This window comes from Phaethon aethereus (assembly GCF_964289735.1).
Source record: "Phaethon aethereus genome assembly, chromosome: 1".
In the NCBI taxonomy this organism is placed as follows: Eukaryota; Metazoa; Chordata; class Aves; order Phaethontiformes; family Phaethontidae; genus Phaethon; species Phaethon aethereus.
Genome location: NC_138575.1, coordinates 108594429 through 108611042, shown reverse-complemented (window position 1 = coordinate 108611042; position 16614 = coordinate 108594429). Strand labels below are relative to the sequence as shown.

The following is a 16614-nucleotide window of genomic DNA, read 5'->3' as shown; positions in this document are numbered from 1 at the left end:
TTGGTGCTTTCTGCTTGCTCCTCAAAGCTTTATCCCCTATCAGTGAGCATTATCTGAGTTTTGCTTTACATCTTTCCCCTTATCCCCTTTGAACCAGTCACAGAAGTATGTTTATGGATAATAAACAATTCCAGTTTAAAGTGAAACACTCATCTTTATCACTTCAGCTTGCCTAAGTAATCTTCACAATGAATTGCATTTGCAGTTCACTGTCGACTGAAATTAGTTGCAATTAATGGTTGTCAAATCTGTAATTTAAGCCCTTTGATATTTTTTGCTGTCACTCTTTTCCTGTAATATGTTATTTTTTCAATGGGTCTGATCCAAAGACCACATAAGCCAATAGGAGTATTTGTACCAACTTCAATGAGCTTTGAATAAAGCCTCATATGCTATGGTATGTGAGGACCTTTTATCTAAGTACCTGTAATTAAAAGTTTACTAAAGTTTTCATTATCTGAAAAAATGTTTGGATTATGTAAAATGAGTTTGGTCTCATAGTGGCAGCCTTAGGTAATTGAGGATGTTTAGAAAGAAAACAAACAACAACAAAAATCCCACTGATATTAGTTGCTGTGGTTACAATTCCATATCTTCCAGCAATACTGGACTAAAACTTGCTACAAAATCTATTTTTAATTACAATCACAGCAACATAATGTACGCACCCCAGGGCATGTGGGCTGAGGGAGGTGCTGTGAGCAAGTTATGATAATAAAATTCCCTTAGCATCACTGAATTCAATGTGAACCACAAATCACAAGATCAGCTTAGAAAACTGTGTCACTGGAAGAACATGTTGCTAATACTTGATGTAGGATCGGTGTACTTTTTGCTATACATTCACATTTTTCTGTGGTAATTTTCACCTCCCCTTCCGAGTCTTCTGCCACGTTTCTTACCAGGTGACCAGAGTTAACCTAGCAGGGATGAACTCACGGTCTCAGTCAACCTTCTCTACATTAGCAGCTTTTTCAGCTCCTGGTGACTCGGCATAACCTTTAGTATTCAGTAATACTACTGGGAAAAAAATTAATGCAATCCATCCTATCAGCTCAGAGATTCTGCTAACTATCAATATTGACGGAGAGTTGAGAAATCCTTTTGAAATAATTTGCGGTATTTGTTTCTTCTTTTTTTTTTCTACAGCTCTCTAACACTTGAGCAGAGACTACCTTCGTATACCTTTATTAATAGAATAAAAGATCCATTCAGTCATGCATAAAATGACATCTAGAAAGAGTGCAACAGAATGTACTCTTCCCATTTTGAACATAATTCATGCTCACTACTGCTCACGCTCTCTCTCCATTTTAATTCCTGCAGTAGGATACTGTTCTGTGCTGTAAAAACAGTTCTGAACATGGTGTGATTAACCTTAGGGTCCCCCATCCCCTCTTCTCAAAGCCCCCTCGTACATGGCCTATGCTTTTTATTCATGTTCAACCATCTGATTTCCATATCATCCCGCTCAGCCTCACAAGCGACTATTAGCATAACAGAGCTTTAGTGTGACATTGATTGAAGCCAGCGCTTGCTGAATGCAGTATCAAAGCATAATTTGCCAGAAATCAAATCTAATTTACTGTATACTATTTAAATTTCTCAAAAAAAAAAAAAAAAGAAAAGAATTTTCAATAGAAGTATAGTAGGTCTGTAGTCTTAATTGTTCTTTTTTCATATTTTTGTCTAGTCCCCTGGAATTCAAGCAATATATTTCCTTTTAGAGCCATTGTCTTTGACTCTCAAATTTCAATTAAGCAAGAGTTTTTCTCTGTTTATTCCAGTCCAGTTAATGTTACATCTGAAACAGGAAAGGGTAATAGTTTGATAGGCACAACACTGTTTGCTGCTTCATAACAGTTTCTTCAACAGATTCTTCTAATGACCTTAATGTTAGCTTGAATTAAGTATTAAAGTACCACATAACTTTAACAGCTGAAGCATATCAAGCCTGCTGTTATTTCTTTAACTGAACCTTTTCAGAATGTTTTAAAAATCCACCTACTTTGAGAGAAGCAATAATGGCTTGAATTAGGTTTTGTCAAATGTTCCACTGAAGCTGGGCTTTGAGGAAGTCGTGATCTCAGTTAACCTTTCTGCAAAATGGGAGTAATAATATTTATCTATCTTTATAAACAGCATCTATATATGAAGAGAATGAGCTCTATTTTTAGGAAAATTGAAGAGGCCAAGTGCTTGTTCTGTCAAAGAAGCTTTACTGTCTCTGATCAGGGTCGTGTCGCATTCTCTGGGGATAATGGCAGGCTTACTGCTTTGGTAGTTGTACTTGACCAAGAATTACTCCTGCAATTATTAACTGTTACTTTCAATTGCCAATTTGCATTATTCAACTGGAAACTGATATGGTGAAAATATTGTTTAAATGCTGTAAACAAGGTAATTTTTATCAGAGGCTGTCTAGCTGTCTATAAACAGACCTATAGCTGAATATGACAACAAACTGGAAGAAAATGGGTGTTTCCTTCATTATAAAACTCCTTCTTTGAATAAATCAAAAAAACACATGCAAGCTTTTATTTTTCCAAAGTGATGTTTTTCATGTTCTTTAAAATTATTATATTAAATAGTATGGCTGAAGACATTGGTTTTATACTCTAATTAACATAGTGACCAATGAAACTCAGCTCCTTCTGAGATCAAGATACTATATTTAAATAAAAGCTCTGATTAATTTATTTATTTTTCTAGTGAATTTCTAGCCATCATGTCTGCAAAGAAAAGCTAGAAAAGATATCCTTGCATAACCATACCTCACTGTTTACCAGAGTCTTTAGGATGTCTAAACTAGTAGCTATGAGGCCACGGACCTTCTGTTCACCTGGTGTAGCAAATGCTGGAGAGCACTTGGTGTGTGTCAGGGAGAGAACAGAAAAACAGTGTCAATCAATGTCATTTGGATTATCTGGACTGAGCTACAGTCTTAATTCCCAATTCTTTTCCTTGTCTCTTTTTGCAAAAGCGAAGATCAGTTTTCTTCTCTTAGGAAAGTGAGAGATGTTCAAAGTTAGGAGTAGGTCAAAAACTAGAAACTAGGAGTTTTATCTCTCATTGTTCCTTGACTACCAAATTATCTTAATTTTGTCCTTGGAAAGTCTGCTACAGCAACAAGTTCAGTGCTATTACATTTGCTCAGAGCTTTGAATTACTGAATTACAGTACAGCCTTGTGTGTGTGAGAATGTTTCAGATGAACCCTTAAACTTACCTACCTTGCATTTATTCGGATATCTGATTTGAAAGATGGGTTTATGGAAATAACATGTCCTTCTTCTGTTGAGCTGTGTCAGACTACCGTCTGCATAACGTACCCCCAGTACACCAAGCAATGCCTACAAAGTGATCTTACGTGGAGTAACAGGGCACGGACTCTGGCGGGGTTTCAGGCCAAAGACCTTTATTGCTACAAGTGTCTGTTTTTTATGCAGTTACAGCTCTTTCACGCGCCACAAAATACATCCTGGTTGGTTACCACACACAGCCCACGTGCTTCTCCACAGTCAGGATTCGCTGCCTGCAGGTGTCCACGCGCTCCTTTGCTTCCTCTTAGTTCTCCTCAAGGCCGAGCCCTGCAGGTGTCCAGCTGTTTACCAGCTTCTCAACGCCACAGCTCCTTCTCCTTAAGGTCGAGCCCTTGCAGGGTGATCCCAACAATCTTAGGCATCGATCATGCTTAGGTATGATCTAAGGCGTGGTGTCCTGCCACCAGGTTCTTATTGTCACGACAGATTACGGTCTTGAGGCCACTCATGATGCAGCATAGACATAGGACTGATGCATAGTTCCTGTCAAATGCAGATAAGGTGAGAGGTTTTCTGTTCTCCTCGCTGCCTGAGGTTGCTATTGATTCTATATTAATATCCTGGGCAATGAACTTCTATGGCTGAGCAGCAGATAGTGAACTAATTCAGTGACCTTTATTAAGTGGGCGGTCAGAACTGTAGAGATACCTTAGTGTCAGGTGTGCCTATAGGAAAGGAGATTTCTGATTCACAGCTTAAAGGTCTTTCTCTTTTTCCTTTCCCATATGATTGAACGAACAAACAGTACCACGATACTGCTTTCTGACACCTGTAGGGATCGCATACAGATACGCTAGGTAAAACAAGGTGAGGGAAAAACAAGTAACTTGCTGCGGTCCAGCACTTTAGGAATAGTACAGGATGAGTTCAGGTCCTAGAGTACGTGTAGCAACACCTATGCTCTTACAGAAACCTCAAAACACATGGGTATAAACAGGCAGCAGCAGGGTACCTAGCCCTTCGTCCCTGTCCTTTCAGAATACTAACACCTGCTGAGGCCCGGGGAAGAGGTGGACACTTCTCTCTCTAGAAAAGCCAAAACCTGTGCTTAGGATGTGTGAGGCAGAAGGAAGACTCCTCGTGTTGTCCTCCCCTTCTGCCTTCTAAGTTTATGGTGATTCATGTTTATTAAGTGCTTTGCAGTTCTTGTTTTAAGAATGCATTAAACCAGTGTTATTCAACTGGTCCTCTTTAGACTCCTGCTGGTTTGTAAAGCCTTGGGAAGTACCTCATGAGATAACTGTAAAGTGTATTTCAAAAAAATCAGATCTGCATACATTTCTATGCAGTTAGCAGATTGGCGTCCGTGCTGTCAGCAGGTGTAATCGGAAGCTGGGTCTTGATTACTCTTCGTGCCTAATTAAATAGTTTGTAATTATAACGGTGAAAATATGGTTTTCTAAAACACTTAAATCTGTTTACCTAAAACCTTAGTGTTCCTAAACCATACCTCTCCACAACCACCATCCCAATAGTGGAATAGAAGAAGATTAATGTGGCTTTTTTTAATTATTATTTTGTCCCCTTCTTCAGCCTGCCCCAAAGGTTAGCTAGTCTTTGGATGAGAATATTTGGAGACACTGCTTGCATTTTTAAGATATGTCAAATAGTATAAATCCAATTCCAGTGAATTGCAATGTTGAACTAAGACTGGAAGGTTTGCATGTCATGCATAGAAGAGTCATTTGCTTTATCACATCATGCTCAACATAGTCGCTGATGTCAAGTTTTTCTCTCAAATCTTCCAACACTGTTTCTTTCCCACTTTCCTTCTGCATGTTAATGCCTTTTCTCTCCCTTCTTATTGCCACTAAACATTGACTCTCTGTTCTCCATCAATACCCCCAGACAATAAAACTACACCTCTCTCTCAGAAATTGTTCACTTCTGACTGTGCTTCCTGGTCCTCCGTGTCTGAACACTGTTAATGCCCATCTACTTGAAAACATAGCCAGTCCTGGTTCTTCTTTCTTGTTTTAACTCCACTTTCTCCTTTTTTCTTTTCCTTGTCTCTTCCTCATCTCCTGGAATACCTATTCTTTCTTACTCACCTCTCACTGCTGCCCACAAACTCTTCAACTCTTGCTTCTTTCTTGTCTTTACACAAGCTGAAATCTGGATCTCCTAAGTTTGTGTTGTTTTAGCAACCATTCTTTTTACAGCAAGTCCCCCTTCCCGCTCCATTCTTGACCACACTACCCCTAAGAGAAGTGAGGGAGCTCTTGAACTTCTGTCCTTCTGCTGTCATCCAGACCTTCCTCTCTTTTCTCAATCGTTTTTAAAAGTCTAGAGGGGCAGACTGAAAAAGGCAGTCTGTATATCCTAATTCATACTTTGTGATACATGATAGCTCCAGCACAACAATGAGCTCTGTGAAGTGTAGAGGGTGTGCTGACATCTGCCCGGACAAAAGGTAGAATAATACATCAAGAGCTGGCATCATCACCTGACTGCTGCTCCTTAGCGTTTATTGTCATCAGAATTTACTCTAGCATATATGATTGTAACATTCCTTTCCCTTTTTTTTTAACAACTGGGGATATCACATACTGATATTGCTGCTCTTTTTGTTGCTGCTGTTATTTTTGTTTATATATTAGTTCTGTCTATAGTAATTAATGTTTCTGATGTTATGTCCTCTGGCATAAAACAAATCTCCATAATGTTGTCTCTTTCTTTCAAAATTCCTCATCTCCCCCTTGCAAAATATCCTAAATTTACACCATGTTTTTTCTTACATTGTAGCCCCCCCACAGTTTGTGGTGAGACCACGAGACCAGATTGTAGCCCAGGGTCGAACAGTGACTTTTCCTTGTGAAACTAAAGGAAATCCCCAGCCAGCTGTTTTCTGGCAAAAAGAAGGAAGTCAGGTAAGTTATAAGCACCCTATAAGTCTTTCAAGCCTTTCTAAATAGTTGTATTGTTATTTTTTTAGGAATATTATTTATATTACCTTTCACAGATTCTTTTAATCTTTCACAGGAATTTGTCTTTTAAACTATCAATATTCTCTACCAACAGTTTTCTTTACGTTTTTTAAAAATATTAATACTGTGAAGAACTCAAAGTCCATTTAAGTTGGGGAAACTTGTGCTAGGTGCTGTACAAATGTATAGAAAGCAACAGTATATATCTTAAAGACTTTTCATTCTGGAGCCCCCAACAGACAGGTGGGTGAGACAAACATCATAGATAAAAAAGGTATGACTCAATTTTTAACTAATCAGAGTCAGTAATTACAGTTCATAACTTGTCTAGACGTGATCAAGCAGATACATATCTAGCAAGCTGATTTGCATTGGCATATTCTCATAGTGCATACAGATACAGGATTTGAACACACAGATGCTTTCCTCAGTAAGATTGTCTCAGGAAATTTCCAAATCTGGTTTTGGAAAAATTTCCCTGATCCTTACTGTCATTTTTTGAAAGCAAAATTTCTGATGTAGCAGTCAATGTTGCCATCGGCCAGTACTAACTTCTATAGTTTAATATTTGAACATCGTATCGTAACATATGCTGTATAGGCACTATATTGCGGCGGAAGTCAGTCCTTCTCACTCACAATGTGCAGCTCCCGTCAGCGTTTGAACACTGTAAACTACGTGCCATATTCTCTTTTGCACCTGAGAAAAGGGGCAAATGGATGCCCAAGGACAGTGCCTTCTGCAGCTGCCCGATGAAGCCTGTCACGGCTACTATAGTATCTATACTACGTACTCTTCTCCATTGGCTGAATTATTCTATTCAGAGCCCTGTGCTACTTTTTCCCGTACGGCAATATGTGAGTTAATTCAAGTATTCACACTGTGGCTGTGCAGTGCAGATGTGCCTTTTGTCTAATCTGGAGGCATTGTGTGCACCAGGTCAGCTAAAAAGTGAAATAAGAACGGAAGCGCAAATCTCCCACTCTGCCCCACCTGCTTCTGCTTCACCTTCTCACGAGGTCAGAATGATGGGGCCAAGGCCGACAGCGTTTTGTGCTTACAAAGATGCACTATTACTTTATGAATGTAAGCTTGTATGAGTGTACGCTTAGTCTTCAGTGTGTTTCTTTCAGTGTATTATTCAGAGAACTTTAGATCTAGCCTCCGTGGGATCACGTTCCTGGAAAAGCACAGTATTGTTAGTCTCACTAAGGTGAAAATTGTTCCAAGGGGAAAGTAGAATGTCATATTGAAATTAAAGTAGGAAGTACTGATGTGCTAGCAAACATTTCAAAACCCTTCCTTGTAGAGCATTTTAATAACATGGTAATGTTTATGTAAAGTGAGCTTATAGTGTCACACTTGAATCTAATAAAGTGGACATCCATCATGCTGTAATAAAGAGAAGAGCTTCTAATTAAAGTAGGACATCATTTGCAGGATTAAAGTCATTTAGCGTAATTGAAAAGTGTTAATACTCTATTTTATCCCCTTCCATTCGTATCACTTCAAGGGTAAAAACATTTTAAGGTGAAAATGCATCTTGTGTCTTTAATTGAATGTTATTACCTACTGATTGTACCATGTTGAAGCTGTTTAATTACAAACCTGGAAAATTAATTACCATATTGAGAAGCAGATCCCTGAGGGTTAGAATGGTCTTTTTTGCAAAATAAATGCAACATAGAAATTGATACCTACATGGTTTATAATCAAACCTCGAAACATAGCTCAATGTGATTCACTACATCCTCATGTTAATCTTAATTGAGCATCAGCGAAGTAACACAGGCTAGTATTCCTGTCTCAATATACAACTTGCCGGTATTACTGTCTCAATATACAACTTGCCAGATTTTGCAATAGAGACGCCATAGAATAGGTGAGTTTCCACATGCTGTGTATATCACACAAATCTGAAGGATGATCTTTTGGCCAAATTGGGCATTGTCCACTGAACGTACGTGACTTTTTACCTTTGCATGCCCGGCTATGAGTTGTTGCTTGGCTTTACAACGCTTGATTCTGCTTTTACTCGAGGAACCGTTTGCAGCACCACTGTTAGTGTTCAGAGTAATGTTATGTAGTCATGTCAGCCCACTCCAGTGATTACAGGGCATTTTTCATTGTGAATCCATTTCTCAATCCTGTGCCTTTGAGCCCAACCAGCTGGAAGGGAGGGGAGCCGTTCCCTCCTGAGTCAATTTTTGTGCCAACTTGTGCATAAACAGCTGGTCCTTTGTACTCGGTGGCCTTTTCCCCGGAGCCTAACAGCAGCCCACCAATGAAATGCACCAGGGCAGGGCGTGTGTAACCTTTAGACTCTCTAGATTAAATTATTCCTTGAGATAAATTCAGTGCTATTACATCAGGATGACTCTGGTCCCCCTGTCTGCAACCCAGCGTGCCACTATTGTGCCCGGATAAGCAAACTGACAGCTAATTAAAACCAGTGAAACTGTAAAAATATTTAAAAAGGGGTTGTACTGTAATTTAGGACAAGTTATAATTCATAGTTATCTGGCCTTTGAAGGGTGGAGTCATGAGACTGATGAGCTCCTCCTGAAGTGTGGAATATTCACTGGGATGTGGTACCTCTCAAGAACAGATAAGCCCGTGCTGAAGATAAGTAAAAAAAAGGGTAACCTCCCCTTTCTAATGCAGTGATGAAGAGCATTCTGGATCTTTTTCATCTTAAGAATTCAGAGCCTGATCCTCGCTTTTTCTTTTACGTTGTGTTTCTTTTTACACATTGTATTATAAGTGATATATGCACTCACGCTCAGCCATATCAAGATTCTCTGCTTTCTCATAAAATGTAGTGGAGTTTTCATAATACCTGCATTCAGTAGGCATCTGTGCCAAGCAGAGATTATTCTGAAACTTTCAAGGCAATTCAGAAAACAGGGCAATTTTTTCGAGACCCACTTAGCCCTGTAACCTGAAATTGTTTCAGAATTTTCACACTTTTTTCTTATTGAATCTGACATGTTTACTGGGTACATATTGATTTTTGAGGAAAAATTTGCTGTGAAAAATTTCTTGAACATTGACATTGAAAGTGGGTAAGGGGAAAGACTCGCCCTAGCGTGACAAGTAGCCTAGTAGGTTAATACAATTATAAGGATATCTGGAGTATTGAATCTTATTTAAGGCATATCTCTCTCCTTTTATTGCCAAAAGCAGAGAAATAAAGGTGAGAGTTTCACTTCAAAGCAGTATTTTTTTAAATCCAAGTTTGTTGTTTGCCAGTTCCAAATCACTTTTTGTAAACCATTACGGTCTACTGCAGAAGAAGCAGATCTACAGAAAATTAATTCAATACCCTACTCTATACTTTTAGATTTTCTTTTTAGCCCATAAAGTCAAGCTTAAAAGTTAGTAGGGAGTCGTCGTTAGAAAGCACAGCAGAGCTATACAGAGCTGCAGTAGTGACTGAAAGCTTATCACAACATGGTAAGAGTGTGTTGGGATAGTCTGGATATAAACAATTGTATTCTTCGGAGAGGCTTGTTGAGTTGACATAAAAGCCAGACTGGAATTACTGTTGTTTAATTATTGTTTAATCTATTCCTCTTTCTGTCTCATTGGACAATGCTGATGACCTTTCTGTTCACATTGCCTCCCTTTTCCTGTTCTTTTTTATTCACATAAGGAGCTGTGCCGGGTGGTATGAGTTTTTCCTTGAAAACACAGCCACTAAAAGCTTTTCCGTCCTTTTCTGTACTATTGATTCATTCAGTCCTTCACCATATGCAGTGACTGCTGTATCCATTCCAGTTACTCTTATTAACATCTTTCTTTTCTCCAATCCAGCCTAAAGGCAAAAGCTAATCTCCCTGTTTTGTGCTAACTGATGTCTTATCCTGCATGATTTTTTTTTCTCTCTGATGATTTCCACATCAGATTTATACCCTTTCTCTTCACCCTCAAGGCTCCATGCTGCTTTTCTCCTTTGGTATATCTCAGTTTTAATTTCCTTTTACTTCTCCTTTAAGATCTCGTGCTCTGCCAGCTTCTCCTACTTTATGACCCATTTGTATCTTCCTCCCAGCTTTCCTTCTGTGCCATGCTCTTACTTTCTTCTTTGCCCAGAACATATTCACAGCCAAACAATAGTGCTATGCTCCCTCAAGTCACCGGGATTCAATTCTTTCTGCTAGTTTTCTAATGTTTACTGTAGTATTGTGACCTCCTGGTTTGACAGCCAACTAAATACATTATTACAAATAAATTCAGAATGAAGATGAATGTGTCACAAATACAAATCACTCAAGTGCTATTGTTGGAAAATTTCTCCCCGCCTAGACCCCCAGCCAGAACACACCACTGTGTGCTGTCAAAGGGCTGTTTCTAATTTAAACTGAAAGTTGCCCAAGGCAGGGAAAGCTAACTCTATATGTTCATAAAGTCATAACCACACTTACTTTTTCTTCTAGTTCATATATAGTACTTTTAATGAAAAATCATTGTCCCTCTAGCTGAGGGAGAAGTGGTACTTCTGTGTTTTGAATTGTTGTGAAATGAATTGTCTTTGCAGAATCTACTGTTCCCGAACCAGCCCCTCCAACCCAACAGCAGGTATTCAGTGTCACCAACTGGAGACCTCACTATTACCAACATTCAGCGGTCTGATGCAGGCTACTACATTTGTCAAGCACTGACCGTTGCTGGAAGCATTTTAGCAAAGGCTCAGCTGGAGGTTACTGATGGTGAGCTATAGAAATTCCTATTGTTTTTTCCTGTCAAAAGTATTTTAAAAGTAGTGTAAATAAAGGCATATGAGATCACATAATGCATACAAGTAAACAGACAAGTTTCTGCGGAAAATACAATGAAAAAAGGGTCTCTGTGCAATTCTCGATGGTATCAAAAAGGCATCAAAGTCTAGTTTGCCTTTTGCTTTCTTTCTGGAGGTTCCTTGATGATATGAACAAGGTACAAACCAGCTTAGAGTAGGATTGGTGAGAAAGCAAGTTTCTCAGTTCACTAGAGCTAAGAGAGGCCTGCAAAAAATACTGTGAAGAGTCAACAGGTTTGTGATTAAAGCAGTGAACTGGGGTGCAGAAAAATCAGGCTCAATTCCCACCTCAGTCCGAGTCTTCAGTATTATCTTAGGCAGCTAGTTAGCTCAATTAAATCAACACAGCTGAACTTACTACAACGTGTAGCACTTTAGCCTCTGTGGCAATAAGGCACCAAGATATTTCCTTACCTCAGAGCTGTGTTCTAAGAATTTCTCAGTATGCTTAGATGTGAAGAGAGACATGTAAATACATAAGCAAGGTTTTCAGAAAAGGAAAAGAAAAACACTACATGATCTGTCTTGATGCTTTCCATTTCAAAATTTGGGGTTTGAAAGTTATCCTGCCTTGAAGTTTACCTAACTCCATCTACAATCATGAATCTTTTTCATATGTCAGGAATCCTACTGATACCCCTCTTCATCCCATTGTGTATAGAAGGCAGTTTACATTCTTCAATGTTAGTGAAGAAAACAACAGAATTCCTCTTATACTAGGAGATTGTTGCATTCCTTGGCATCATTATTCCTTATCTTAACTGACTCATTAAATATCTCCTGACAGATTTTGATGAATTTTTGCTGTTAAAACTGTTGTTATATGCAGAGGTCTACTTTTACTGTTCCCTTAGAGACCTGCCTGCACCATGAAAGTTTGAAAAGATGTCTAATTCTGAATAATCTGGCTTTTCACAAGAGCATATTCATCATAAGTGACAGGTAGAGAGGTTCAGGCTCATGTTATAGAGGTTTGAGCATTAATTTGATGCCTTTTCTTTGTTTTCCAAAAGCTGTCTATACTTTTATGGCAAAGGGCGATAATTTCTGCCTTACCCTTGTGTCTTTACAAGCACAGTGCTTTTCTGCAAAGCAGTTTCTGGAGACCAAAGGCTAACCTTTGCTCTTCAGTCTCTTTAAGTCCTTTCTCTCATGGTCTATGACAAAATGATGCATTTTCATTCAATTCAAATTTAAATGTAGATTAAAAGGTCATTTAAAATTAATGGAAAGGCAGTATTTTTTAATATCTGTCCATAGCAATGCCTGATTCAGTGCCATGACTGCGATTGGAATAAATAGAACACAAACATTGGCTAAAACGACATTGACCCGTTAATGGTTGCACCTGCTGATGCTGTACAGATTTACTGCAACAGGGGCCGAGAGGATCAAATCAGGTTCAAGGATATTAGTGATGAGAAATTCTTCCTTTTGACAGACAAGGCTTGTGGTCCATCTTATGGGGGGAAAAATAAAAAATCTTAATGACCTCCTTGGAATTTTTGTTGGTTTATTTAACAAGTCACCAGCAAGCTCACAAAGGTGTCCCTGCTAAAATACAAACTCAACTACAATTAATTCTGATAGAAGGCGGTGTGCGTTCCACATTGCTGGAGAAAGCATTAGCTAGTGGCTCTGCTGCTCAAGGAATGCAAGGCCTGCGTTCTTCAAACGCTTTCCAGAACCCACTGTCAGCATGATCATTATGAAATAATACAAGGTTGCTTTATAGAAATACCATTTCATCCTTGAGTCAAAGGGCAGGTGAGGTCAGGAGAAAAATGCCAGAACAATATTGTGGAACTGAGTTCATATAAATAAATGTACCATTAGATCACAGATATTTTTTAATTGCTTTCGGTTAGGAAGTTAACTATAAATGTCTAAATAATCTGTTTCAGTTGATGCTGAGCAGAAGTTATGGAAGCTAATGATTTTTATCAGTAGGGAAATCTAATTTAATGGTTTTAAAATATAATAAAAGATAAACACTGTGCGTGCTAGCTATATGCTTAAGCATTAGTGTTCTAGCTTTTGGCTGGTGATTTCAGTTTTACTTCATAGCCCAAAATTTTTCTGTTTGGTTAATGATTTAATAATAGTGGCAAGCCATCTTTTTCATTTTGAACACATTTTTGTTTGATCCAGAGTAATTTAGATCCAGTTGAAGTTCCAATACAGAATGAAAACATATGTCATGTGCAGAAAAACAAGTGCTTAATTATACCGTATATAGAACTATTTCAGTTGTTACATTTTTGCACTTACAAGTCTTTACTGGAAATATTTTTAACTCAAGTGTTCACATGAGAAGAGATTACTAGCTGTGATGAAATGTGCTGAGTTGAGTGATAATTTTGCTGATTATGGACTGTGCTAAGTGCCTTCAGTGTATTTGAAATTCAAATCTTTTATTTTCTTGAAAGGCTATCATATAATCCACTGTCTTAACACTTATCTGGAAAAGATTCATTTTAAAAATTGAAACAATCTTAGCAATCCTTTCAAACTCAGGAAGTGAACATGCAGCTTACAGTCGTAAAATGAAAGATCATGCAAATAAACCAAACGCTTCCAGCTAACTATGTCTATGCTCAAGATAAAAAAATTAATTTACAATTAGTAATTTATTCCATAAATCTATCCATCATGCACACAGAGTATTTTGGAGAAGATCTCAATTTCTGCTAGTCTAGTCATTATTTATATTTATTAATAAAAATTTTGACCACTGCATTCTCAACTGTAGAATCAGCCTACCAATGCTAGTTTACCCAGAAGTTGCAGTTTAGGATGAATATTGGAATGGAGGAGTAAGCTTAACCTCCCCCAGGGGATGGCAACATGTGAATGAAATGTTTTGGGATATTCAGTTAATTAAAAAGATCACATTTCTGGGCTTTTGAATGAAAGCAAAAAGCTGGACCTATAAGGAGAATTCATAACAGATGTCAAAAAAAAAAAAAAGATAAAAGGAGTTGGCAGCATACCTCAACAGCTCCCTCTCCCCTGATTTAGAATAGACACTTAAGGCATTTTTCCCAAGCTTCTTTGCAATTTTTTGACTATAGTTCTATTGAATATTCTGGTATATGTTTCTCTCAAATCCTCCCGGAAGAATTTAATATCACTCACAGTTTACCCATCTGCAAATCTGGATGCCATGATTCCTGTCCATGATAAAATATATGCTACACGTTTTATAGGAAGCATGACAGCTTCAAACAGGAGAGGTTCAGAACAACTTCACAGCTTCCTCTGAAGCACTTCTGCAAAAAAGACAGAGGAAGGGTTGGTTTCTGCTTTTCCATCTCTCAGGAGAGCACCGTGCCCTATCGTGCTAGTGTTCATCATGAGAATTTCGTGACTTGGGTCTGATTTACCCCATTAATTCACCAGGAAAACTTTCGAAATGTTGATTTTGGAAGTGCCAAACTAAAGACTTCATTTTGTTATCCTCGTATTTCAATTTCCTGTTGTAATTTGATCAAATTCCACCCAAATTTAAGCATGGTTTTGGTTGATCCAAATTGCATTTGTAGTGAATAAACTGTTCATTAAAAAATAAATATGTTCTTTTCTGATACTCTGCTCAAAATTTAAGCTGCACTTTTTAACAAAAGGAATCTGGTAGTTTTTCAGTTACCAGAATATGTGAATATATGGTTGCTGACAAATAGTTTCAAGCCCATTTTTTAAAACTAAATCAATTTTGAAATAAATTTCTCTTTTACTATGCAAATATATTTTAGCCACACAAAATGTTTCTGTAGAATGGATATAAAAGTTTCCCGCTAGGAGAAAACAATGTAAAAGTTAAATTAAAAAATTAAAACGTTGTAAGAGAAACTAACAAATCCCCCAACCTTTTTGTGAATATTTTTCATTATCTCTCTGTTCTTCATAATGCTTATGATATATGTTTTTAAACCTCTAACTGAGTTTTGAATCCTTTTTCAAGAGACCTGTGCAGTAGGAATACAGGCACTTATACACGTTTTAGAGAAGATTTACAAGTCATAGTTGTGAAGACAATACAGTCGTTCACAGATCAGTGGAAACCCTAAGTGTTCATTTAACCTTTAGCCTTAGTGTCATGGAAACCTGTAGTGGTCTTTCACCCATAACACCCTTGAAAATGAAGATTCCTTCTGGCCAGGAGACTTTCAATTACACTATTGATCAGAGCTATTTAAAGGATTATGAGCTCCTCATTTGGGCTGTAAAAAAACTAATTACATGCCAAAGAACAATATCTGTAATGCAGTAGGTTTTAAAAATACCTACATTGCTACACATAGGAAAGGCAATTAGATGCAGCAAATAACTGCAATGCAATAGTTACCAACTTAAGTAATTATTTTTCCTTAATTTTTAGCTACCTAGAAAACTGGGATTTGCTGTTTTACATTAAATATAAATGAAAACATACACAGCTAAGTTTTCATTTGAATATACTCGTGCAGCAGGTATGTTGATAGTACATGCAAGCTGAGATCAATTTTTATTTCACCAAATGGCTGACCTGTGTAGTCATAAGGAACCTTAATGAGATAAAATTTCATACCAAGGTGAAAATGCATTACATTTTCTCTTTTCTTGTAATATAGAGTTTCCTGTCCTATCTCTGCATTCAGTGGGCGATATTTCAGAATTTCCAAATCAGCTTTCACATTCTGGTGTTAGTAAAGAATGTGTATTGACTTTCTATTTTCAGTTTCAATTTCAGTAATTGTGACTCACACCCCAAGGTGCTACTAATACTGATGATTCTATCCTTTGTGTATCTTGCTAACAAAAGAACATAGTTAGTATTTTTGCAACATTACAATTTCAGAAACGATTATTTTAAGTACAAAATGTACCACTAACATCTCCCTAATATTTTTTATTTATTAAATAATGTAATGAAAGTGCTTGGGATCTGTTGAAGCTTCCAGAGGTTTGCATCTAAAACAGCTCAAATACAACAGAAACCATATTCCTTCACAATAATTTATTTTCACTTCATCGTTAGAGTCAAGTGTTGTGTATGGACCAGATTCTCAGCTAAAATAAATGATTCAAACTCAGTTGACATCAGTGGAGGCAGGCTGTCTTACACTGGTTTAAGAGCTAATTCTGCCTGTTAGAACATTTGATAAGAACCCTATAATTGTTCAGCTGTTCAAAGATTTAAAACAGCAGCAGTGTGGCAGGTAAATAAAAATAAATTCTTGGTCCTGTTAGACTGATTTTATGCAGGAGTCATAGCTTTGTTTATATTCGAGAAATTCACATTCACATTGTATAAACACAGTCTTTAGAAACAGAGAGTCATCTTTTGCTGCTTAACAGAGGACTCCGAGAATAGGTAAACAGCAGAATTATTTATGAAAAGTAGATCTTTCAAGAAAAGTGAACACAAGCATTCTACCTCAACTTCAAGATATCCCACTGGTCATGGAATGAGGTTTATACCCAGCCATGCCCTTGCTCACTAGTTACAGAGTCCTTTAAGCATTATTTCAAACATACAAATGTAAATTATTAAGGGGAGGAAAAAGCAAGTTCATGGCTTT

General features: G+C 37.6%; 1 protein-coding gene across 1 annotated transcript in view; it reads left to right on the top strand.

Moving 5' to 3' along the window:
- Window positions 1–16614, top strand: part of ROBO2 (roundabout guidance receptor 2) — a gene marked incomplete at both ends in the record, with an annotated part of 481425 nt that overhangs the window by 366646 nt on the left and 98165 nt on the right. Inside the window, 2 exons of the mRNA XM_082008177.1 lie at window positions 6068–6192; window positions 10790–10961. Of these exons, the coding sequence (XP_081864303.1) occupies window positions 6068–6192; window positions 10790–10961 (297 nt within the window). The remainder of the gene's footprint in view (window positions 1–6067; window positions 6193–10789; window positions 10962–16614) is intronic.